This window comes from Schistocerca gregaria, chromosome 6 (genome assembly GCF_023897955.1).
Source record: "Schistocerca gregaria isolate iqSchGreg1 chromosome 6, iqSchGreg1.2, whole genome shotgun sequence".
In the NCBI taxonomy this organism is placed as follows: Eukaryota; Metazoa; Arthropoda; class Insecta; order Orthoptera; family Acrididae; genus Schistocerca; species Schistocerca gregaria.
In genome coordinates, this window is record NC_064925.1 from 497,276,723 (window position 1) to 497,304,207 (window position 27,485).

Genomic DNA, 27,485 nt, shown 5'->3' on the forward strand with positions numbered 1-27,485 from the left:
TGAATGAAAGAGAACAGTGGTCTGATGCTCTGTGGTGTTGTGCTGTCAGAACTGTTTAAACATGAGGGTTATAAATTTGAGGCTACTGTCAGACACAGTCATATAGTGTATGCCTCTATTACAATAATTGAGGCCAGTGCCCAGATCGTAGCTGGCACTGTGGAACTGATGCGTGTGGCACATACAGAAAATTGAGGAGTGCATCAACCAAGAGCGACCACACTACGCCATGAAATGGGCCTTCAAAAGTATATGAATTCTCTCCCTCGGTTGCTAAGGTTTAGGGCTTAGTGAGAAATGCTACTTTGGGACTAACTACGTTTGGGCACAGGTGGGACAGAACTGACAGCCTCATCAATGACTCGCATATATCATCGTACTCGACATTCCCCTGTGTAACTTGTGAAGCAACTGGATGGTGTGGAGATGGAGAGTGGATAGAATGAGAACTCAACATTCTTATTCTTCTATTGTCATTAGTATAAAACCGTGCATAGCATTGGATCATTAAAGGTTCTGCACTGCCAATCAGTGTCCTTTAGTAGGTGCTCTAGCCACTCCTACTCTATTGGCAGCATTTCACTATGGAGGAGTAGGTCATGCACTCTGGCTGCTGCTACTTCATTTGCCATGATTGAAAATTTGCCCACAGCCCCTGGCATAGGTTGTCACCGAGCACAAACGACAGTGCCTCATTGCGTTAGTGTGGACTTATCAGTAGCTGGGGTGGGTGTCTGTATATGAGATGGGCCACTAATGAACATTATAATTGCGGCTGCTGAGGTAGAGTAGCTCCTATTGGAGGCTGTGTCTTAGGTATTGTATGCTTGGCCGCAAAAAATCCACAATTGTCAAGCCAACATTTTAACATTTTGTTCTGTGGAGGATCTGTTTGGAAGCTAGCCATAAGTTGTTCCCCTATTAGCCCCATTACCACAATTTCATCTAAATTGTGCAATTAGGGATGCCCTCAATCAACTGCTTCAGATATCTTTGTAACCTAGTGCACACGCTATTTACTCTAAATGGAAATTGGTGGTACTGGTACCTTCCGAATGACATATGAAGAATAAGGAGCTTTTTTGACTCCTCGTCAAAAGGAGGCTGTAAATAGCAATCTTTGAGATCCACTTTGGAGAAATACTAGTCTCTGCCAAATTTTCACCATCATCTCCTCTGTTCTCGGCACAGAGTAGAGTAGCGCACTGGTTAGCACATTGGACTCACATTCAGGAGGATGATGGTTCAAACCTGCATCCCGCCATCTTGATTTAGGTTTTCTGTGATTTCCCTAAATCACTTAAGGCAAATACCAAGATGGTTCCTTTGAAAGGGTATTGCCACTTTCCCTCTCCATCCTTCTTTAATCCGAGCTTGTGCTTTGTCTCTAATGGCCTCATTGTTGACAGGATGATAAACAGTAAGCTCCTCCTCCTCCTGTTCTTCATTTTGGTTGAAGACCAATATTAGATTGTGCATTTGCCATTGTCTTAAAAATCACCATATATGATGAACTCACTCGGCAGGCTTGTTAATAGGAAATACTGGTGTTGCCAGCTGATATTGATATGATAACATCAAGTACCTGTAATTTTTGTGCCTCTGCTTGGACAGCATTACAAATTATGAATGGGTTTGCCCATACTTGGTCGAAGTGCGTTCCCGCTTGTGGGAGTAGAATTCTGATGGAGTCATTTATGATTAGCTAGGCAGATACATTTTCATGAGCAAAAATGTTCTAAGTAGGCCAATGCTTTATATCAGATAGTGGATCTAGACTGTACATCAACAGAAGAGAATGTCACTGCAGAAAGCCAGTTTGTTTTCACTAGACGGAGCATCAACATAACATAACATCACATCACATCACATAACTCTGTACTGAATGATGTAAGTTATGTTTCAAATACCATCTGTCTCACTAAGAGTAAGATTAAACAAAACCTCAGAGATCATGGAGTAAATGAGTCATCATTTACATTACCTAAGCAACTAGCAATGATAGTAGAGTGTATTAATGACTAAAGCAAAGTTCATAGCAGATGTTCTTTTCAGATGTTGTCTAGTGAATTTTCCACACTGCTAGAAAGTGAAAGAATAGGAAAAGAGGCGTTCATGTATTTCAGATCATCACTTTTTATTTCTTTGACAAAATGTATACACATAAACACAACACCGTATTTAGTTGGCAATATATGGTGTCTTTTTACTGTATCCATTTTGTTTTGCTTTCTTTCCCTGTACCAAATAACTTAAAAACAGTAGTTTTCTCCATAAATGCAGCAGACTCTCTCAGCATTAAAAAATTATTCCTTATGAAAATTGTTTCACTTTTTATGTTATTTATGGACACTGTAGGCGTTTCCTTTGTCCAGATGTTGTAAAGCTTTATCTTGTTTGCTTTCTGATACTTTGCCTCATTTGGTCAACAAACACTCGTAGGTAAACTAAGTCCTCATGGGACATTTGCAATGTGGCACAGAAACAAAACAAACAATAAAATAAAGATTAAGAAGACACTCAAGCACAAATAATCCATTACTGTAGTATGAGTGAGCATGGTGAGAGTAGTTTAGCTTCCATCATTAGCAGATGATGCCTACCATTATGAAAATTGAAATTTTCTTCCAAAAAATCCTATACAATAAGGTTTTGTTCCATTCTGTTGTAGGTTTGTGTGAATGCTGCATTTGAAATGATTTGTAGAATGTTTTGACATTCTATTCTGTGACTGGCATTGTAAATTGACCTTTAGGAAGCTGATGAAAGACGAAGATCGAAAACAGAAATCTAGAAGGACTTTGACACTGCTAGCTCTACACTGTGGCAATAGTTAAAAATGGAAATGGAAATACTGTAGTGTTTGGGAACAGTATGTTCGAACCAGACTGGAACGTTAGGAGATTGGCTAAACATGAAGTTGCACACATTTCTCACGCTGTTCAGAAAGCATGTCTTACTTAGCAGTTATTTAGAATTTGTGCAACTGGCTCTATGACTACTCATACATTGCAGTCTATGTTGCCTGCAGTACTTGAACAATATGATGCTAACCGTATCTTAAGTGATGCTTAAACTGGCTTATTTCAGTGCTGCTGACTCCATAGTCCCAAATTCCTTAGTGCATTGGTGGATATTGAAAGTGAGACAGTGTGTAATGAAATGTTCAAGGAAGTTTGTAAATGGCCTTTGCTATAATATCACTCGTTGTAGTCGATGATCATGTGTGCACAGCACCAATTATGACAGATGAGGCTATTTTGATGATGGTTCATAGCACAGAAGGTCATATTGCCAGATTTCATGAACTTGGTGTTGTAGTTCCTGTTCCTGTTACATCAGAAATGCAGAAAATTACAAAAAGTTTGTACAGCTATTTAGGTGAACACACGAATGGCAAAATGAATAAAATGATGACTGCCTTATCAAAAAAAAAAAATTACCTGGAGCAGTTAATCCACGAACTGACTCATGAAGGTATAACACCTTACACCTGTCAATTTTTCAATTCAGTTAGGGTAGTACAGGGAATCAGTGATCATAAGGCTGTTAACAGCATCACTTAATATGGGTGTAAGTGTTGTGCATCAGTGGATGAAGTTGAAGAGCACTATACAACATGCAATATAATGAAAAGGATAGTTGCTACTCACCATAAAGCAGAGATGCTGAGTCGCAGAAAGGCACATCAAAAAGACTGTCAGAAAGTTATCTTTTGGCCAACAAGGCCTTTGTCAAAGATAGACATCATACACACCGGCACACTCATGCAAATGCAACTCACACATACATGACCACAGTCTATGACAGTCTTTCCGTTTTGCCTGTACCTACTGCTTTTTAGGTCTCGTGCATGAATAGAGTGATGTGAGTTTCCGTGTTTTCTAAGCCCATGTTGATTCCTACAAAGGAGGTTTTTGGTCTCCAGAAACATTATAATACGCAAGCAAAAAACATGTTCCAAAATTCTGCAACAGACCAACTTTGGAGATACATAACTATAGTTCTGTGTGCGCAAGCGTGTGTGTGTGTGTGTGTGTGTGTGTGTGTGTGTGTGTGTGTGTGTTCTCCACAACTGTTCTTGAAATTGGGAATGATCTGTGCTTGGAATGACCTGTGCTTTTCTCAATCATTAGGAATACTTCCCTCCTTCAGAGACCTACATCATACACCTGCTAGAAGAGAGACAAGTTCTTTTGCATACTCTATTTCTAATTGAACTGGTATCCCATCATGTACAGTGGCCTTTCCTTTGTTGAGCAATTTCAGTTGCTTTTCTATTCCGTGGTCACATATTTCAATATCAGTCATTTTAAATCACTATAGGCACAATAAAAAGATTCACACAATCATAGCTTTCAGCCATTAAGGCTTTTGTCATCAGTAGACACACACACACACACACACACACACACACACACACACACACACAAACAAACAAGCACAACTAGCACACATGTCTGCAGTCTCAGAGAGCTGAAACTACACTGTGAGCAGCAGCTCAAGTGCCTGATGGGAGTGGCGACTGCGTGGGGGTAAGGAGGAGGCTGGGGCGGGGAGGGGGAGGGACAGTATGGTGGGAGTGGTGGACAGTGAAGTGTTGCAGTTCAGACAGAGGGCAGGAGAGAAGGTGCGGAGGGGGGAGGGGGTAAGTAGCAGAAAGGAGATAAATCAAAATAAATTAAAAGACTGGGTGTGGCAGTGAAATGATGACTGTGTAGTGCTGGAATAGGAACAGGGAGGGGGCTTCATGGGTGAGGACAGTGACTAACAAAGGTTGAGGCCAGAAGGGTTACGGGAACATAGGATGTATTGCAGGGAAAGTTGCCACCTGCGCAATTCAGAAAAGCTGGTGTTGGTGGGAAGGATCCATATGGCACAGGCTGTGAAGCAGTCACTGAGGTGAGGGGTATCAAGTGTGGCAGCATGTTCAGCTACAGGGTGGCCCACTTGTTTTTTGGCCACAGTTTGTATGTGGCCGTTCATGCAGACAGACAGCTTGTTGGTTGTCATGCCTACATAGAATGCAGCACAGTGGTTGCAGCTTAGCTTGTGGATCACATGACTGGTTTCACAGGTAGCCTTGCCCTTGATCAGATAGGTGATGTTCGTTACCTGACTGGAGTAGTAACAACACAGTCATGAACCTTTCCCCCAGAAGCCTTAGTCCCACAGAAATATCAGTCCTTTCCAATGGCCTCACCTTTTGCCCCACTCCCAAATTCAACCATGCAGGACTAGTTAAAGACCTTCTCTCCTTCTCCGGGGCCATACAGTGGAAACACTCTTTTGCCACCAACTTGACCAATCAGACTCAACCAAAGACCAATATTGAACCTTGCCTAACTCAGTTCACTCCTCCATCCAACCATGATCCACCCCCACTGCCTCCAAACCACCCACTGTTAATTTTCCAGAATTTCTTATCTTCGAACCTTGCCTCACCATCATTCCCCAAAACCCTCAACATGCATACTGACCATACATCCACAGAAAGAACTGCAGTCTACCATCTAAAAACTGAACCCAATCTTATAATCCTACCTGCTGTCAAAGGCTCCACCACCATAGTTTTGAACTGCAAGGATTATATGGCAGAAGGACTCCGTCAGCTGTCAGTTACTTCCATCTACAAACCGTGCCAGAGTGATCCCATTACAGCAATCCAGCAGGATCTCTAGTCACTACTCAAATCCTTAGCCCCATCCCAGAAACTCTCCCCATAGTCCATCTCTCTACTTACCCCTACCACTCCCCGCACTCCCACCTTCTGCATTCTTCCTCAAGTCCATAAACCCAACCACCCAGGACGCCCCATTGTGGCCGGCTACTGTGCCCCCACTGAGAAAACCTCTGCTCTCATAGACCAACACCTTCAACCTATTACCCGGAACCTATCCTCCTATATAAAAGATACCAACCGACTCCCCACAGTTTCTTTCCCTTTACCACACGGTGCCCTGCTCATCACTGTTGATGCCACCTCCCTGTCTCTTGTACTACTGGATGGATATTTAACATTGTTACTGCGACCTCCAAGGTCCAATATATATGTCCTTTTAATTTTATTTTTACCACTAGATGTCATGATCTTCAACTTGCAATGGGGTAGCATGTGCTTATCTTCACAGTATTCAGTGTATGACTAGTGCAGTAACATGTGGTTCTGTTTGATGCATGGCAATATACTTCAGTGCATTGATGACTCACAAGGATTGTGTGTCTTTTAATTCTAGTTTCTCCCATGGATGTTGATGATGGTAGGTTTCAACTCTTTCATACTCTAGTGACACCACAAGCTGTGTTTTAATTTGCATTATGTTCATTCATCTATGTTTTGTGCTCACAGGTTTTATCACATACCTTGAGTTGCATTTGCTGTCTGGGCTCATCCTTTGACTGTGTTTCAGAGATGTATTAGTGATCATGTATGGTTAAGATCGGAGAGTAGGAAAAGGGAGAGAAGCAAACATAGTAGGTGAATATGGATTGGGGCTAAGAAATGAAAGAGGAAGCCGCCTGATAGAATTTTGCACAGAGCATAACTTAATCATAGCTAACACTTGGTTCAAGAATCATAAAAGAAGGCTGTATACATGGAAGAAGCCTGGATATAGTAAAAGGTATCAGATAGATTATATAATGGAAAGACAGAGATTTAGGAACCAGGTTTTAAATTGTAAGACATTTCCAGGGGCAGATGTGGACTCTGACCACAATCTATTGGTTATGAACTGTAGATTAAAACTGAAGAAACTGCAAAAAAAGTGGGAATTTAATTAGATGGGCCCTGGATAAAATGACTAAACCAGATGTTGTACAGAGTTTCAGGGTGAGCATAAGGGAACAATTGACAGGAATGGGGGAAAGAAGTACAGTAGAAGAAGAATGGGTAGCTTTGAGGGATGAAGTAGTGAAGGCAGCAGAGGGTCAAGTAGGTAAAAAGACGAGGGCTGAGAGAAATCCTTGGGTAACAGAAGAAATATTGAATTTAATTGATGAAAAGAGAAAATATAAAAATGCAGTAAATGAAGCAGGCAAAACGGAATACAAACGTCTCAAAAATGAGATCGACAGGAAATGCAAAATGGCTAAGCAGGGATGGCTAGAGGACAAATGTAAGGATGTAGAGGCTTATCTCACGAGGGGTAAGATAGATACTGCCTACAGAAAAATTAAAGAGACCTTTGGAGATAAGAGAACCACTTGTATGAATGTCAATAGCTCAAATGGAAACCCAGTTCTAAGCAAAGAAGGGAAAGCAGAAAGTTGGAAGGAGTATATAGAGAGCCTTTACAAGGGTGATGTACTTGAGGACAATATTACAGAAATGGAAGAGGATGTAGATGAAGATGAAATAGGAGATATGATACTGCGTTAAGAGTTGGACAAAGCAATGAAAGGCCCGAGTCGAAATAAGGCAACATTCCTTTAGAACTACTGACGGCCTTGGGAGAGCCAGTCCTGACAAAACTCTACTATCTGGTGAGCAAGATGTATGAGACAGGTGAAATACCCTCAGACTTCAAGAAGGATATAATAATTCCAATCCGAAAGAAAGCAGGTGTTGACAGATGTGAAAATTACTGAACTATCAGTTTAATAAGTCACAGCTGCAAAATTCTAACACGAATTCTTTACAGATGAATGGAAAATCTTATATAAGCCAACCTCGGGGAAGATCAGTTTGGATTCCGTAGAAATGTTGGAACATGTGAGGCAATACTGACCCTACGACTTATCTTAGAAGCTAGATTAAGAAAAGACAAACCTACGTTTCTAGCATTTGTAGACTTAGAGAAAGCTTTTGACAATGTTGACTGGAATACTCTCTTTCAAATTCTGAAGGTGGCAGGGGTAAAATACAGGGATCGAAAGGCTATTTACAATTTGTACAGAAACCAGATGGCAGTTATAAGAGTCGAGGGACATGAAAGGGAAGCAGTGGTTGGGAAGGGAGTGAGACAGGGTTGTAGCCTATCCTCGATGTTATTCAATCTGTGTATTGAGCAAGTAATGAAGGAAACAAAAAGAAACATTTGGGCCAGGTATTAAAATCCATGTTGTTGTTGTTGTTGTCTTCAGTCCTGAGACTGGTTTGATGCAGCTCTCCATGCTACTCTATCCTGTGCAAGCTGCTTCAACTCCCAGTACCTACTGCAACCTACATCCTTCTGAATCTGCTTAGTGTACTCATCTCTCGGTCTCCCTCTACGATTTTTACCCTCCACGCTGCCCTCCAATGCTAAATTTGTGATCCCTTGATGCCTCAAAACATGTCCTACCAACCGATCCCTTCTTCTAGTCAAGTTGTGCCACAAACTTCTCTTCTCCCCAATCCTATTCAATACCTCCTCATTAGTTACGTGATCTATCCACCTTATCTTCAGTATTCTTCTGTAGCACCACATTTCGAAAGCTTCTATTCTCTTCTTGTCCAAACTAGTTATCGTCCATGTTTCACTTCCATACATGGTTACACTCCATACAAATACTTTCAGAAACGACTTCCTGATACATAAATCTATATTCGATGTTAACAAATTTCTCTTCTTCAGAAACGCTTTCCTTGCCATTGCCAGTCTACATTTTATATCCTCTCTACTTCGACCATCATCAGTTATTTTACTTCCTAAATAGCAAAACTCCTTTACTACTTTAAGTGTCTCATTTCCTAATCTAATTCCCTCAGCATCACCCGATTTAATTTGACTACATTCCATTATCCTCGTTTTGCTTTTGTTAATGTTCATCTTATATCCTCCTTTCAAGACACTGTCCATTCCGTTCAACTGCTCTTCCAAGTCCTTTGCCGTCTCTGACAGAATTACAATGTCATCGGCGAACCTCAAAGTTTTTACTTCCTCTCCATGAATTTTAATACCTACTCCAAATTTTTCTTTTGTTTCCCTTACTGCTTGCTCAATATACAGATTGAATAACATCGGGGAGAGGCTACAACCCTGTCTCACTCCTTTCCCAACCACTGCTTCCCTTTCATGCCCCTCGACTCTTATTACTGCCATCTGGTTTCTATACAAATTATAAATAGCCTTTCGCTCCCTGTATGTTACCCCTGCCACCTTTAGAATTTGAAAAAGAGTATTCCAGTCAACATTGTCAAAAGCTTTCTCTAAGTCTACAAATGCTAGAAACGTAGGTTTGCCTTTTCTTAATCTTTCTTCTAAGATAAGTCGTAAGGTCAGTATTGCCTCACGTTCCAACATTTCGACGGAATCCAAACTGATCCTCCCCGAGGTCTGCATCTACCAGTTTTTCCATTCGTCTGTAAAGAATTCGCGTTAGTATTTTGCAGCCGTGGCTTATTAAACTGATAGTTCGGTAATTTTCACATCTGTCAGTACCTGCTTTCTTTGGGATTGGAATTATTATATTCTTCTTGAAGTCTGAGGGTATTTCGCCTGTCTCATACATCTTGCTCACCAGCTGGTAGAGTTTTGTCAGGACTGGCTCTCCCAAGGCCGTCAGTAGTTCTAATGGAATGTTGTCTACTCCGGGGGCCTTGTTTCGACTCAGGTCTTTCAGTGCTCTGTCAAACTCTTCACGCAGTATCGTATCTCCCATTTCGTCTTCATCTACATCCTCTTCTATTTCCATAATATTGTCCTCAAGTACATCGCCCTTGTATAAACCTTCTATATACTCCTTCCACCTTTCTGCCTTCCCTTCTTTGCTTAGAACTGGGCTGCCATCTGAGCTCTTGATATTCATACACGTGGTTCTCTTCTCTCCAAAGGTCTCTTTAATTTTCCTGTAGGCAGTATCTATCTTACCCCTAGTGAGATAAGCTTCTACATCCTTACATTTGTCCTCTAGCCATCTCTGTTTAGCCATTTTGCACTTCCTGTCGATCTCATTTTTGAGACGTTTGTATTCCTTTTTGCCTGCTTCATTTACTGCATTTTTATATTTTCTCCTTTCATCAATTAAATTCAATATTTCTTCTGTTACCCAAGGATTTCTAGCAGCCCTCGTCTTTGTACCTACTTTATCCTCTGCTGCCTTCACTACTACATCCCTCAGAGCTACCCATTCCTCTTCTACTGTATTTCTTTCCCCTATTCCTGTCAATTGTTCCCTTATGCTCTCTCTGAAACTCTGTACAACCTCTGGTTCTTTCAGTTTATCCAGGTCCCATCTCCTTAATTTCCCACATTTTTGCAGTTTCTTCAGTTTTAATCTACAGGTCATAACCAATAGATTGTGGTCAGAGTCCACATCTGCCCCTGGAAATGTCTTACAACTTAAAACCTGGTTCCTAAATCTCTGTCTTACCATTATATAATCTATCTGATACCTTTTAGTATCTCCAGGGTTCTTCCACGTATACAACCTTCTTTCATGATTCTTAAACCAAGTGTTAGCTATGATTAAGTTGTGCTCTGTGCAAAATTCTACTAGGCAGCTTCCTCTTTCATTTCTTAGCCCCAATCCATATTCACCTACTATGTTTCCTTCTCTCCCTTTTCCTACACTCGAATTCCAGTCACCCATTACTATTAAATTTTCGTCTCCCTTCACTATCTGAATAATTTCTTTTATTTCATCGTACATTTCTTCAATTTCTTCATCATCTGCAGAGCTAGTTGGCATATAAACTTGTACTACTGTAGTAGATGTGGGCTTCGTATCTATCTTGGCCACAATAATGCGTTCACTATGCTGTTTGTAGTAGCTTACCCGCATTCCTATTTTCCTATTCATTATTAAACCTACTCCTGCATTACCCCTATTTGATTTTGTGTTTATAACCCTGTATTCACCTGACCAAAAATCTTGTTCCTCCTGCCACCGAACTTCACTAATTCCCACTATATCTAACTTTAACCTATCCATTTCCCTTTTTAAATTTTCTAACCTACCTGCCCGATTAAGGGATCTGACATTCCACGCTCCGATCCGTAGAACGCCAGTTTTCTTTCTCCTGATAACGACATCCTCCTGAGTAGTCCCCGCCCGGAGATCCGAATGGGGGACTATTTTACCTCCGGAATATTTTACCCAAGAGGATGCCATCATCATTTAATCATACAGTAAAGCTGCATGTCCTCGAGAAAAATTACGGCTGTAGTTTCCCCTTGCTTTCAGCCGTTCGCAGTACCAGCACAGCAAGGCCGTTTTGGTTAATGTTGCAGGGCCAGATCAGCCAATCATCCAGACTGTTGCCCCTGCAACTACTGAAAAGGCTGCTGCCCCTCTTCAGGAACCACACATTTGTCTGGACTCTCAACAGAAACCCCTCCGTTGTGGTTGCACCTACGGTACGGCCATCTGTATCGCTGAGGCTCGCAAGCCTCCCCACCAACGGCAAGGTCCATGGTTCATGGGGGGAGGAAATCCATGGAGAAGAAATAAAAACTTTGAGGCTCGCCGATGACATGGTAATTCTGTCAGAGACGAAGCAAAGGACTTGGAAGAGCAGTTGAACGGAATGGACAGTGTCATGAAAGGAGGGTATAAGATGAACATCAACAAAAACGAGGATAATGGAATGCAGTCGAATAAGTCGAGTGATGCTGAGGGAATTAGATTAGGAAATGAGTCACTTAAAGTATTGCTATTTGCGGAGCAAAATAACTGATGATGGTTGAAGTAGAGAGGATATAAAATGTAGACTGTTAATGGCAAGGAAAGCGTTTCTGAAGAAGAAAAATTTATTAACATCGAGTATAGATTTAAATGTCAGGAAATCGTTTCTGAAAGTATTTGTATGGAGTGTATCCATGTATGGAAGTGAAATGTGGGAGATAAATAGTTTAGACAAGAAGAGAATAGAAGCTTTCGAAACGTGGTGCTACAGAATAATGCTGAAGATTAGATGGGTAGATCACATAACTAATGAGGAGGTATTGAATAGAATTGGGGAGAGGAGGATCTTGTGGCACAACTTGACCAGAAGAAGGGATCGGTTGGTAGGACATGTTCTGAGACATTAGGGATCACAAATTTAGTATTGGAGTGCAGCGTGGAGGGTAAAAATCATAGAGGGAGACCAAGAGATGAATACACTAAGCAGATTCAGAAGAATGTAGGCTGCAGTAGGTACTGGGAGATGAAGAAGCTTGCACAGGATAGAGTAGCATGGAGAGCTGCATCAAACCAGTCTCAGGACTGAAGACCACAACAACAACAACATATAAAATTACAGGAACTGGAAATGTTGTAAGGTAGTGTTCCATCAAATCCTCATCAGGTTTCTGGAAATAAAAAATTAAAAAGAATTATTTTCCTAATTGTCTGCTGTTCTGCCAGTGGAAATCTTGCTTGTCTTAACTTTCCTTCTCAACATACCGATCGGGATGAATCCAGCAAGAGGAACGCTGTAACCATACCAGAGCCTCTAGACCTGTAATAATTATGGGTGGAAGTGACCCTCTGAACAGAAGACCATTATGAGCATGTTATTTTTCCTAAGACATCAGATTGCGTAACTTACGGGTGATGCATTCTACACAAGATTTTCAACAGAGTTTTTATAGTTTGTCAGAATCAAAAATACATATGTTTTTGTGTTTACCAATTTTAGTTTATTTAAAATACCATCTCATATCTAATTGTAAAATTAAAATAAAATAAAATAATATTAAAAATGTAGATCCTGACAGACTGTAAATATCCTGTTGAAACAAGGAGCAACCAAAGTGTTCTAGAAGCAATGTCTTCTTGTGTTAAAAATGGATGATAAGTAAAATTTCCAACTTTTTAGATGTGGATATGGCTATAAAATTGTGTAACATTTGATATATAAAAATGTAATCCAAAAGTTGTAGTACTTCATAAAAACTTCAATTAATCAATCATGTGAGACTTCACTAAATACCCTCTATGGCACTGTACCTAAGAAAACAGAGTAACAAGTGTGATTATTCATTTTTGTGTTATATTTTAACTGTTAATGTTTCATGTATTAAGACAATGTTGCAAAAATACATTAACCTATTTTAACATTTAATTTTCTCTACAAGATTTTCTTAACTATTGTTCTAAGCTCTGATATATTTTCAGGTGAAAAGCCATTCAAATGCAATGAATGCGACTACCAGACCTCCGACCACAATTCCCTCCGGCGTCACAAAATGCGCCACAGTGGAGCCAAGCCTTACAAGTGCCCTCACTGTACTTACGCTTGCATTCAGTCCAGTACATACAAGGCACATATAAAAACCAAACATCCAGGTATTTGTTATTATGTCAATGATTTTTTCCTGTTCTGCAAATTATCTTCATATTTAAGTAATATGGGCTATAAATGTCTTTTTCAGCTGTAATAAATATCCTAATTAGACCATATACATTTTGCTTTATTGTAAAGCATCTTTAGTGGTCTCTGTAACAATGTAGTTTTTCTTACAAAGCTGTTTGTCAAGGCCATAAAAAGTTCCCATGTTTTAAATTACTGTTATTAAGTAGTATTAAATTACAATTATTACTCATGGTATTTTGCTTCTTATTTCTTTCTAATGTTCTTCCATACTTAGATGTTCAATATTTTAGAACCTGGCACTGCACTAACATTGGATAGGTTTACATTTTCATGTTGTGTACAGGCACTTACACCTCATGTTGTTTGTTTTGATGTTGCGAGATGCGTTCGTGTTTGTTTTGTTTTCTGTGGCTGTGGGAGTATGTTGGCTGCTCTGTGTGATACTGTTTTTTGTGGTGACTAGAGGAATTGTTATTTATCTATTATATGTTTTATTTATCCCAGAGAAAGCAGGTGCTGACAGATGTGAAAATTACCAAACTATCAGTTTAATAAGTCGCAGCTGCAAAATACTAACACGAATTCTTTACAGACGAATGAAAAACTGGTAGTTTATTCGGGGAGGATCAGTTTGGATTCCGTAGAAATGTTGGAACACGTGAGGCAATACTGACCTTATGACTTATCTTAGAATAAAGATTAAGAAAAGGCAAACCTACGTTTCTAGCATTTGTAGACTTAGAGAAAGCTTTTGACAATGTTGACTGGAATACTCTCTTTCAAATTCTGAAGGTGGCAGGGGTAAAATACAGGGAGCGAAAGGCTATTTACAATTTGTACAGAAACCAGATGGCAATTATAAGAGTTGAGGGGCATGAAAGGGAAGCAGTGGTTGGGAAGGGAGTAAGACAGGCTTGCAGCTTCTCCCCAATTTAATCAATCTGTATATTGAGCAAGCAGTGAAGGAAACAAAAGAAAAATTCGGAGTAGGTATTAAAATTCATGGAGAAGAAGTAAAAACTTTGAGGTTCGCCGATGACATTGTAATTCTGTCAGAGACAGCAAAGGACTTAGAAGAGGAGTTGAATGGAATGGACAATGTCTTGAAAGGAGGATATAAGATGAACATGAACAAAAGCAAAATGAGGATAATGGAATGTAGTCAAATTAAATCGGGTGATGCTGAGGGACTTAAATTAGGGAATGAGACACTTAAAGTAGTAAAGGAGTTTTGCTATTTAGGAAGTAAAATAACTAATGATGGTCGAAGTAGAGAGGATATAAAATGTAGACTGGCAATGGCAAGGAAAGCGTTTCTGAAGAAGAGAAATTTGTTAACATCGAATATAGATTTATGTATCAGGAAGTCGTTTCTGAAAGTATTTGTATGGAGTGTAGCCATGTATGGAAGTGAAACATGGACGATAACTAGGTTGGACAAGAAGAGAATAGAAGCTTTCAAAATGTGGTGCTACAGAAGAATGCTGAAGATAAGGTGGATAGATCACGTAACTGATGAGGTGGTATTGAATAGGACTGGGGAGAAGAGAAGTTTGTGCCACAACTTGACTAGAAGTAGGGATCGGTTCGTAGGACATGTTTTGAGGCATCAAGGGATCACAAATTTAGCATTGGAGGGCAGCGTGGAGGGTAAAAATCGTAGAGGGAGACCAAGAGATGAATACACTAAGCAGATTCAGAAGGATGTAGGTTGCAGTAGGTACTGGGAGATGAAGAAGCTTGCACAGGATAGAGTAGCATGGAGAGCTGCATCAAACCAGTCTCAGGACTGAAGACAACAACAACAACAACATGTTTTATTTGTTTGAATAAAGTGTAGTTCCTGAAGTTTGTTTGGTCATTTATTGTGTGTTACTTTTCTGCATCTGCATTTTGATATGGAAGTTTTTTAGTGTTAGGAGATGCTTTATACTGCTCAGTCTGATTACTTTCATATCTGTTTCTACTGTGGTTAACGGATGGTTTTCTTGTCACAGATGTTCTGCAAATGTTGAATGGCTGGTACCACGCTTCAATGTTCTTTTATATTCTTTGCATCCCAAGCCACAATAGAAACAGATATGACCGTAATATCAGTATCACATGAAACATCCAACATACCCACACCTCAGCACCATAGTAAAGTTGCATACATGGAAATACACATGAAGTCGAAAAATGTGAGAGGAATAGCACAATATTCTAAAGTCACAGAAAACAAAACAAGTGATGATTGCATCTCACAACACCAAAACAAACAACACTAGGTGTAAGTACATGTACACAACATGAAAACATAAACCAATCCAGCGTCAGTGAAATGCAATGCTCTAAAAAACTGAAGACCTATAAGTGGAAGCACATTAGGATGAAGGAGGAAGCAAAGTATTGTGAGTAATGATAATAAAATAATACTATTTAATAACACTAATGTAAAACATAATAACTATTTATGATCTTGACATATTGCTTTTTAAGAAAAACCAAATTGTTACAGTGACCATTGAAGATGCTTTAAAATAAAGCGAAATGTCTTTTATGAAACTTCCTGGCAAATTAAAACTGTGTGCCCGACTGAGACTCGAACTCGGGACCTTTGCCTTTCGCGGGCAAGTGCTGTACCATCTGAGCTACCGAAGCACGACTCACGCCCGGTACTAACAGCTTTACTTCTGCCAGTATCCGTCTCCTACCTTCCAAACTTTACAGAAGCTCTCCTGCGAACCTTGCAGAACTAGCACTCCGCTGCAGAGTGAAAATCTCATTCTGGAAACATCCCCCAGGCTGTGGCTAAGCCATGTCTCCGCAATATCCTTTCTTTCAGGAGTGCTAGTTCTGCAAGGTTCGCAGGAGAGCTTCTGTAAAGTTTGGAAGGTAGGAGACGGATACTGGCAGAAGTAAAGCTGTGAGTACCGGGCGTGAGTCGTGCTTCGGTAGCTCAGATGGTGGAGCACTTGCCCGCGAAAGGCAAAGGCCCCGAATTTGAGTCTCGGTCAGGCACACAGTTTTAATCTGCCAGGAAGTTTCATATCAGTGCACACTCCGCTGCAGAGTGAAAATCTCATTCTGGAAATGTCTTTTGTCTAAGTGAGATATTTATTACATTTGCAAAAGGTGGTTATAATCTATGTTACCTGTATAACAACCACTTCAAAGAAAAGGAGACATAGAAATGAAAAATATGTGACATGTAATGTATGTATCTTCTTATTATGTTGGTATAGTGCACAGTTATCAACCCATAGAAAACAAGCCAGTGTTGCAAGAAAATTTGCTGAAAAGCAGAAATCTAATCAAAACATACTGTCAAATCAGGAAATACATAAAAAAATCTTAATTCAAAATATGACACATACTCAAAATACAAAAAGCAGAAGTGAATATTAATAATGTGCATGTCAGATGCGGACACTAATCTTCAATTAGTACCTCTACCAAGGAAAAAATAAAATAAAATAAAATAATAGTTGTGATTTGCAGCACAGAGGGTAAGAAAAGGTCACTTCAAATTTTTAAAGTGCATGTAACTCACCAGCTCAATGGCCATTAAGAAAATACTTCAATTTTTACTACAGGTGGTGTTCCCAGTGCAACAAGTGCTGTGAACCATGTGGAGTGCTTTGGCACATATTAAAAAGATTCAGTAGCAAGTAACTGTATCAGTGACATTGACATGTTTTAATGTTTGCCAAAGGAATTTAAAAGATTTCCAGTACTTGTCACCCGACAATGTTCAGTGAATGCTACCAGTAGTAGAAATTAAAGCATTTTCTTAACAGCTGCTGAGGTGGTACTTTACATTTACCTTAAGGTATGCATGATGCAAAAAAAAAAAAAAAAAAAAAAAAAACTGTGTGTACAAAATTTTAGAGTGTTTAGAGAAGAGAAAAAGAAACACTTTTATGTGACAAAAATGTCACAGGTGCACTGTTTCTCTGGTAGGGGTCCATAAAGGTTTCAACACTAGTAATGTTCAGAATTTGTGTTTAAACTGCTTTGTTTTAGATATGTTGCTGACCTATGGATTTATTTTTGTGGAGTAAGATAAAAAATTTGTTGTACGAGGCACTGATAGATACTCCAGAAGAACTGGTAAACTGTTTGGTTGAAGCTGCAGCCATTATTCATGAAACACCAGGTTGTTTCAAGACCATTAATATTCAATTGCGCATTAATTTAAATGAACAACATTTTTAACAACACCTCTAAAATAAAATATGACATCAAACCGACGCTGTCTCTGAACATCACTGACATTGAAACCTTCATAGTGCTCCTGGAAATAAAATGTTTCTTTTTGTCTCCTATATACACACTAAAATTTAATGTTCTTAGTTTTCTTTTACATCCTGTACGCCCAGAACACCACAAAGTGAAACATGCATAAAATTATATTATGTCTTTCTGAACTTTGATCAGAAGATGCAAAATAACCGGTTTTAAATAAATCATGTATTCTGTATCTGCTACTTACATTTGTTACTTTATACAATGCTTGAAGTGATTTTTTTCCCCTTTTGTTTTAGTCCATTTTCTCTTCACTTTTCTTTGTTTAGATATCTAGTTTCCTCTTCTGATGAAGAAACTGCTTTTAAATGTTATAAGCTACAATTTAAACATCTGTCTTATTCATGTATGGCAGCCTTATTGCAGCTGTTTTAGTACAGTGTACATTACATAGACAATACAGAAATTATGTTTTCAAGTTGAGGAATTGGGTGAATAAAGTTATGTATTGGAACAGTTCTTTTGACCATTCAACATATCCCCTAAAAATAATAATAATAATAATATATTAAAAACAAAGATTCCAAGACTTACCAAGCGGAAAAATGCTGGTAGACAGGCACAATAAAAAAACACACAAACACACACACAAAATTTCGAGCTTTCCCAACCGGCGGTTGCTTCGTCAGGAAAGAGGGATGCCTTTAAATATGTCTGCTTGTGTCTGTATATGTATGGATGGATATGTGTGTGTGTGCGCGCGCGAGTATATACCTATCCTTTTTTCCCCCTAAGGTAAGTCTTTCCGCTCTCGGGATTGGAATGACTCCTTACCCTCTCCCTTAAAACCCACATCCTTTCATCTTTCCTTCTTCTTCCCTCTTTCCTGACGAAGCAACCGCCGGTTGCGAAAGCTAGAAATTTGCCTGTCTACCGGCACTTTCCCGCTTGGTTAGTCTTGGAATCTTTGTTTTTAATATATTTTTCCCATGTGGAAGTTTCTTTCTATTTTATTTACATCAGTAATAATAATAATAATAGTTATTCTCACGAGTTTATTAAAAAATTGTCAGTACCCAGCATAACAGTGAATGTCTGATATACATTACATATAGGAAGCTAATAGGTCAATGGTTTTGTGTCTTGTCTGTCCCCCTTCTTTTTTAACGCAGATAATGACAGCATTCTACCAGTTTTTCAGGAATTCCCTTCTTTTATAAATATTCTGTAACTAACTTTGGAAGTTCAAGCAACAGTAAATTGAGATTGGAATAACAACAGTGCTATGAAAAGGACACGTAGCTACTTCCCAAATAGTTCAATCTATTTTTTTCATAATACTGTAATATTGGAAGTTCCCTCTGTGTAACTTTGCCTCCAACTTTAAACTTTAGAAACTATATAATGTTCAGGTGACTTTCCTTTTGACACACTTCAACTGGCATAACGTAAATCTGGTATTTCTTCCTGATGTCATTATTATCAGTCTTAATTACCTGTATTTCAAATTCATATTTTGAATGACACAAACATTGAAAGATATGTAGGAATTCTTGTTCAATTTTCTCTCTATTATTGTTTTCTTTAAAAATTTAATTCTAATCTTTGTCTTACTAATGTTGCTGAGCACTTGGTGTTCCACCAGAATATTCCACATCTGTGACTGCTACTTTCTACCTTGTTATAGTGCTGTGTTCAGCATCATTAATTGAAAAGCCTTCTCCACAGACTGCAGTTGGTATTTTTAATATTACTTGAACACACAATGTCCATTTTCCTTACATTGACTGGGCAACTATCAGGGTTTCACTAGTTGGTTACCAATGTGACAATAAAGCATACCAATATCACAGAACAGAGTTTTTTTAACACAGTAGTTCATTCTAATTGTAATCAGGATCTGCAGAAGGCACCAAGTCGACTTGTCTGGTTGAATCTTTTTGAGCATCAAATGGAGTGGCACATGTAATTAAATATACTTAACTAACAAGAGTGTAAAATGACTCAACTACAGAACATGACACTTTTCATTTGCATTAATGTGTCTTCTATACAAGAAACAATCCAATTAGATTAAACGCCTGAGGGGTGACAGAAAGATTGTAAAAATAACTCATGAAAAACATTGAATGAACAAATAAGCACAAGAAATCAAAGAATATTTCTTAAAATAGTCACAAAAGTAAGTAGTTCATTAGACAAATACAGAATAACAGTTTTGATTGAAGTAAACAATTCCATGTGAAATTACAAAATTTCCTTTCATGACAGTAGAAAAATAAAAGTCATCACTAAATTTTACAATTAACCATCAATGATAAAATGTACTACAGTTGTAGAAATTGTTTATTTTTAAAAAGGAAAGTACAACCTGGTTTCAGGACGTGTGTCCTATCTTCAGGTGCATCTGCAAAAATTGGCTAAATGGCAAACAGTTAACATCTTAGAAAAAATTGGGTTTATGAAATGTAAAATTAATAACCCTGAGAAGGCACTTAAGGAACAAGCAGAGTTAAAGGATGGAGGCATACTTAATAACTAAATCCAACACTTTCAGTGTATTACAGCCTGGTAAAATTGTTATGTATATTCCAATTATAAGGCATCTGTATGTCTTCCTTTCACGTTTGCACCCTGTATTTGGGGCCTGTGGACCACAGCATGTTTATGTGCTTTCTTGTTGAAGGTTACTATGTTAGTTATTGCTTTTATTGTTTTCAGTGATTTTTATTATTTTGGTTTTATTTCGGATTTTAATGATATGGTCAGTGCTGCTGTGAGCAATGTTCCTTAAAAATATTTCATTGTGCTTTTTATTATAATGATTATTCTTACTGTGAATAATATTGCTCTTAATGTAATCGATATTGCTCTAACTTAGCTGCTTCTACTGTAATTGCTGATAGCCTATAAATGTTTAATAGGTTTTTATCCATTTGCATTAGTTGCACCATGGCTTTGTATTGGTACAAAGAGTGGCATTAGAGAAATTATATCAGTTCACTTTTGATGTATCCTATTGGTTGGTTTGCAGGGTATTCAAGTGCAGATGGGGTAATCTGTTATTCTTGCTTCGCTGTTACATGAGAGAAGTTAGCTTCCACTTCAGTGGATGCTGGTTTGTGGTTTCTCGGACTTGTTTCTAGCGGTTTCATTAATACAAATTTCGACTATCACATGGGGTGAGCCATCCACTTGCCCGATTATGGGCACATGGCCGCTCCCAGCAGCATTTTAACTTCAGGTTGTGCTTGATATGGGTATGATGAGTGTATATGCAGCAGTGGTGAGTTATAAATTTTACTCAGGGGGTTCCACTGTGTTTTCACACATGCCTACAGGTACACTGTGTATATAACACCCTGTTTTGGACATTTCATGCTCGAAAGACCACCTACCTGTCTTTATGCAAGTCCATGTGTGGCATGCCCTTAACCATGGGACATTAAAAGTTACATAATTGAGATTTGGGAATTTGGGAAGTCGTTCCATTAATACTTCCTATTTGATTCAATGTTGGTTTCTGCTCTATTAATTGGGGACCTTTGTCATTTGATGTAGGTCCTCCTCTTTGAGAAGCTTTCTGGCAGATATAGCGTTGAAGAGGGTATCTTGTTCTATGCCATGTACCAGGAATGCTCTGTTTTAAGCTATTTTAACCTCAGTTATGCATCCTTTATGGACTCACATTTTAATGTACATACAGCACTTTTTTTTTCGAAGAATTTCTGTTGGTTCTCTTTAGTTTTTCTTATGTTAATGATGTGAATAGGTGTTATTATTGATTTATAATTTTTCATATGAAGATGGGACATAGATGCTGAAACCAAGTTTTGCTTTCCTTTTTAGAAACAAATAATTTTTACAACTCTAGTGGACTTTTTCATTGACAATAATAAATAACGACAGTTGTGGATGTCCCATAAATAGAAACGTTTTACACTTCACTCTGGTACACTTCATTGGAACTAGGCCAAGGCATGTAATCACGTGGAGTGTCTGTACACATTCTACTATGTAGCTTGCGCATGAAACAGTAGTATGTTGTCATGCTCAGTATCAGAATAGTAAGCAGGGTGGAAGTTATCATGGGAACAGTAATGTTAAGTAAAATATCGTGCTAGTGGAATGCCTTAACATGGGCAGCAGCTTGATCTAGTGTGATTTTTTGCTGCTGCTGATCCAAAGATTTGAGCAATACGGTGTTGTTAGTATCCAGGAGAACTGATAAGACAAGATGTGTGCTGAGAGAGAACTTAAATTCCAGAATGAATAACAAGAATGGTGTAATATTAGCATTCGCAGTTTCTGTCAATTGTGTGTAGAACCAAAATCCAGGGCCAAGGATTTTGTAGATGGATGGTTCAACAGAATTCCTGTTACTCAGCATTACTTGTAATGTGTTAGAAAATGTGTTTGGAGTGAAATTCTGATTGTAATACACAAGTGAAACCAGAATGGCGTATTGGATGGCACATAAATAGCTGTTTCTTAAGTGGTGTAGCTAAGGTTGTCTTACTTTGACTATCAGTTGGTAACACGGTGATTGATTGGTTTCTGCTAATAACAAAAGTTTCATAAAGAAGTTAAATTGGAATAAATGTAATTTTGAGCTCTACTGGCAACTCCATCAGACAAAGCTGTAGAAATCTGTCGATCTCAGCTGACATTAGTCACTTGTTTGCCTAACTAAGTACTTGTGAGTAAATTTCCAGGGAATGGGAATGTGTAAAACATATATCCTTTCAGTTTACAATTCAGACAAGAGGGAGGTATCCTCAAGTCAAGAATAAGTTTGAGGTAATCTTGAATCAGCTTTACAATAATATGGTATAAAACTAGAAGTGAGGGGTATATCATTTGAAGACAGAGGGGTGGGGGGAGTCATAGTTGTGTTGACATATTCACAAGGGTATGAAGCAAGGATTCAGCAGGAATTAAAACTGAACTCGGCTTATTTTACGGCCCAGTCTTTATTGCCAACACTAATGTATCCATTAGTGCATGAAAGAAGTTGATGTTGAAAACACGGTTTGTATTACACAAAATACCATTAAAGTTGCCATTATGTTAAAAAGTTGCTTTTGAACATAATCTATATCTTGATTTATTATGTCATGGACGAGTTCGTAATGAGATAGTAACTGGGTGGGGACCAGTTGAATTAGTTGCATATGTGACAGTAAGCTGTCTGCACTGTGTTCCAAGAAGAAGCACAGCTACGAAAGACAATGAATTGTGTCGTTCAAGTGTAAACAAAGACAATGAATTGTGTTGCCAGTGTCTACTTGGAGCAGTTCTGGGTTGCACTTATTCAGCGGTCATTGAACAATAGTGACTTTTGGTGTACTCCCTTGTAGCATAAGTTTTCAAATTTCGAGCACTTTGGTGTGTGTCACCCCAAGAATTTTAATGTCTATGCTTCCAAAAATTTCTATGCTCACTTGCATAATTTGCGAAGCACTCATTTGACGTTAACTGTGATTCACATGTGTCTGTTCATCATCTAAACTAATTATTTGGTAATGGAGCCACTAAAAAAAAAATCTCCTCTTAAAAAATCCTTCTTTACCTCTGTCCAAAAGATTTTCCCTGAACCGCCAATATTTTGTCGGCATACAGGTAGTTTAACTTCAACACTGTGTTATGTGCTTTAGTGGGTTGTTGGAATGTGACTATTCGTTCTGGACTCCCTCGTGTCCAAATAAGAGGAACATTACCCAGAGTGGCTGGAATTTCCCCCCAATTTGGGCTTTCTGTGTTTGGAAGTTAAATGTGCAAATGTGCTTACCTAGGCATTGAAATAGTAGTTGTGTGTCCTTCTATTCTAGTTCCACATTTTGTGAACCTATTGGGTAAATTACCATTTTCCACAATCCACTCAGTCTACAATGTGGCTGTTTTACTTCTTGAGCATGAGATATAATAACAGTACACTTATTTGTGTTCCTATATCAGTGATAAAGGTTGATTGTCTAACATTGATTTCACCTTGCAAAGTTACGTTTGCCACTTCAGCAAGTCCTACATCTCTTACCAGATTTGCTTTGCAGGAGGAGAGCAAGGGCCAGCAGCAGAACTGCTCCCTTTCATGTTTCTCATATTTGGATTGTTTCAAGCAGCCAATTTGCTCGCTCGTGTCCAATCTTTCTAGAATAGGCACATGATAGTGCCAAACACTCTGGAGTATTACGAGACTGGGCGTTTGCAATGAGTGCAATTTATTTTGGCAATGAGTGCACATCTAGTGGTGTTTACCCTGATGGAAGACTATACAAATTGCCCGGTCTCCTCACATAAAATTGTGGGTCATGCGACCTCCCTTCGTGTGCTTGGCAAAGCACACTGCAGCTCAGCACCTGCCCATGGTTCAGCCCCACAAATAAATACATATACACAGTGAACTTCTGCTTTGCTGAGTAATACCTTATTCCTTTTGTTTCTTTTCCCTACAACATATGTATTACATGATACAGTTCTTATTCTGTCAGCAAAGCTCTCTGAATCATGTCTGGAAATTTGATACATGGTGGGAAGTTGTTTCTATAGCAACTAATGCTAGGCTTATCTCCATATCTATCCACTAGTCCTTTTGCAAAGACATCAAATGCCTTGGTATTTTTCTGCCCTTCCACAGAATTTACATAAGCACAAGCCTCTCCTTGTAACTTCATGTTGTAAATGTCTACCAACACCATATGCGAACAATTTCCCTATATCTGTTAAATTTATTGTGAAAGTGCAGACATTTTCTGCTCGTTTACTTATGGCGCTGGGAATCAACAAACATTTCCTAATGCCTAATTAAAGTGCCTTTGCAGGTCTTCATTCTCCACCCGGAGTTGTTCCATCCAAGCTAGCAATTCTGGAGCCATCTCTAACTGCCCCTTTACAGTGTTGTGGACATACCTTTAGATTACAGACATCAAACAAACAAAAGACTTCAGCAGCAGCTCTCGGGGACATCCCTGGCAGCGTGGCAGCATCGAGCGGTGACGTGACGGTAGCACCCAGAGTGATGCGGCCTGGTGGGAAGATGGCAGAGGAGATGGGTCAGGTCAAATGCACTCACACAGCTGCGACAGCAGCGGTATTGTTGGTGGCAATGAGTAGACTGCGGTAGGCAGCCCAGACTAACTGGGCTAAACACTCATCCATTACATCACAGTGCAGCTGGACAGCCCTGCATGATTGTTTCATGCAGCCGCTCGTGTTGTACCAATTTGTATGCGGCACCTCAAAGCCAGAAATGGTGAATTTGACATCCTTATTCTGTCACCAGTTTGTACATACATTTGAGGTTATAGTCAGGATTGGAATGCAGTGTGTGCTAGTTAAGTAGTATATCTTGATAAAAAGAAACCGTATCAGTTTAGTTGCTCATGGGGATTACGTGGAAAGGATTGCTATGGGGATGAGTGAAGGTAGCTCCAATAGTCCCAGACCCACCTCAGAGGAGAACAGAGATGCGAAGGTGAAGAAGTCTAAGCCGTTTAGTTCCTGCTGTAGGTGGTGGCTCTGAACAGAAGAGAGTGACGTTTTTTTGGCTTCAGTACCCAAGTCAAGAGTTCTGGTCAGTTGTTGTTGCATCAGCTGCAAGGCAACAGGTGAAAAGGCAGCCTCTTTGCAAAATGTAAATAATGAATATTTCTCACTTTAGTTGCCTGGGGGGCTCTTGTACTATTATAACTGCATTATAATACTCTGTGATAGTTAACAAATTAGTTCCTCATCACAGTGAATACATACAAATTATGTTACCCTACATCTTCCATTATCATGACGTCTGCCACATTGGTGCAGTGTCTTTTACATTGTTTACTGGTGTGACCATAATGTAAGCAATTATAGCAGATTCACTGTTGGAATATGGTGTGACATTTCACATCTGGAATCATAAATAAAAACACGTTGTGAAGTTTCTGGCTATCAAACATTAGTATGCAAGTCCACAATTACTTTTCAGCTTGCCTCTTATCTCTACCTATTAATTTTGTTAGCCTCCTAAAATGTATTATTTTTACCTTGGGATTTCAGTTCAGCTAACAATCCATCTTCAGATATATGTACCTGCACACTCTTGATGCATCTTGTTTATATATTAAGTGCTTTGGGATATAAGCTTTTTTTTTCAGAAATTCCCTTGGATTGAAGAATAGAACTGGCAGTGACTAAATCGTTTAATTATACATTCAATCCATTCTTTTCTGCTAGTGAAATATATATCACTTTAATAGAAGGGATAGCAAAATGTATTCATTTCCCAATAACCGTGAGATGAGGGTTGCCAGTGTTAGAATTCTTACTCTCTGTATATACCATGGCATATTTCCCATCACTGAAATGTCTGCAATTAAGGTTCACGTCATTACCAGAACTATCTTCTACAGCCAATGTATTTTACGTTATGTACTCATTGTGTTCCCAACTGCTTCACCGACATTGGTATATAGTGACTATGAACTGCCACTGACACCTGGAGCTGGCAGTGATATGAAGGGGTGTCCTCCATAATTTTGGCTTTAGTAAATCATCAGCAGCAGCTATTACTTGGTTCTTGAAGTTTCCTCTTGTTATATTTGTGTGATGCGAAACATGACCTGAAAACTGTTTTCCCAATAAGCACAGTCACAACACAAAAGCCCCACATTTCAAGTGGAATCACTGAGTAACTTAAGACATTTCTCAACTGTTTGTATTGTTCTGAATAAAAAAGTAAGTTTTTGGTTTGAGAACATAAAAGCAATACCCAAAAGCTAATTAGTAAGTCCATATTTCATAGTTCATATTCATAACAACATAAATGATGTAAATGAATTTTCCTTTTAGAGTTGTATTTGTGAATACATCTATTGTTCTCAAACGACAGTGAATGGTTGAGAACAAATTCCATCTCTGAATAAATATACTGTGAGACAGTGGACAATATTCCCAATTGCTTAAAGATGTCCACAAGATGTACATTTGTGAAAAATTTACATAATTCTAATTACTTTCTCTTGTTCAAAGATCTCCCCCCACCCCCCACCCCCTCCCCCCCTTCCACTTAAGTGAGGAGTTACTGCCAAATAACATCCTGTAGAACATCAGTGAATGAAAGTATGCAAAACATGTTAACTTGCTGACTTCTAGGTCCCCAATGTTGACAAGTATTCCTGTGGCAATAGTAGTTGAACCTAAATGCTTTGCCAGGTTAACTATATGATTTTCCTAGTTTATGGTTTTATCAGTGCGCACACCCAAATGCATTCTTGAACATTTTACAGTAATGTCCTGCATCCTACTTCTTAAATAGGAACTAAATCAGTCATGTTCTAAACTGTGTATGTAAACGAGAAAGCTAATACAATATTATAGCAACAAAAATAATCAGTTTTTTAAAAATATAATATAAATGTATAGATAAAAAATCTACTCACCAAGTGGCAGCAGTAGAAATTGCATGTAGAGGTTAAGGAATTTTGCAGGCTTCTGGACCCAGTGGCTCCTTCGTCTGGCAAAAGGGTTGAAGGGTAAGGAAGAGGGATAAAAGAAAATGACTGGCAAGGTTTAGGAAATGGGTAGAGTTTGGAAAAATCGACAAGGGCTCCAGATCCAGGAAGACTTAACAGACGGGCTGAGAAGTCCGTCAAGTCTCCACCGATGCAGGGTTCTGTGTGACTTTCCTGAATTCTCCCCATTTCCTAAGCTGCTATAGGATATTACAATCGATACAATCAAATACTTTTGATAAGTCACAGAAAATCCTAACTAGTGACATTTTATTTTTTAAAAATTTGTGCCCAGTAGCAGTATAATAGCTGCCTCAGTAAAGGAGTTTGAAGCTCTCATCTTTTTGGTTTCAGCTTTCTTGTTTCATTTGATACTTTCTTTTCTTTTTCTCTCTTAATACCTGCAATGTCTTTTGCTGGCTGCAAAAGTGCCTTTGTTAAATGATAATTGACCCTTTCATGTATCCGTGTATAACCTCCATATTCTAAGACATTGACCTTGTTGTTTAATTTAATGTAGTATACAATCCAATTCTTAACTA

The 27,485-nt window shown here is 38.8% G+C and overlaps 1 protein-coding gene across 1 annotated transcript in view; it reads left to right on the forward strand.

The window, feature by feature from the left end:
* Positions 1-27,485, forward strand: part of LOC126279023 (uncharacterized) — a 118,010-nt gene that overhangs the window by 80,199 nt on the left and 10,326 nt on the right. The window contains exon 8 of the mRNA XM_049979413.1: positions 13,027-13,197. Coding sequence (XP_049835370.1) covers positions 13,027-13,197 — 171 coding nt within the window. The remainder of the gene's footprint in view (positions 1-13,026; positions 13,198-27,485) is intronic.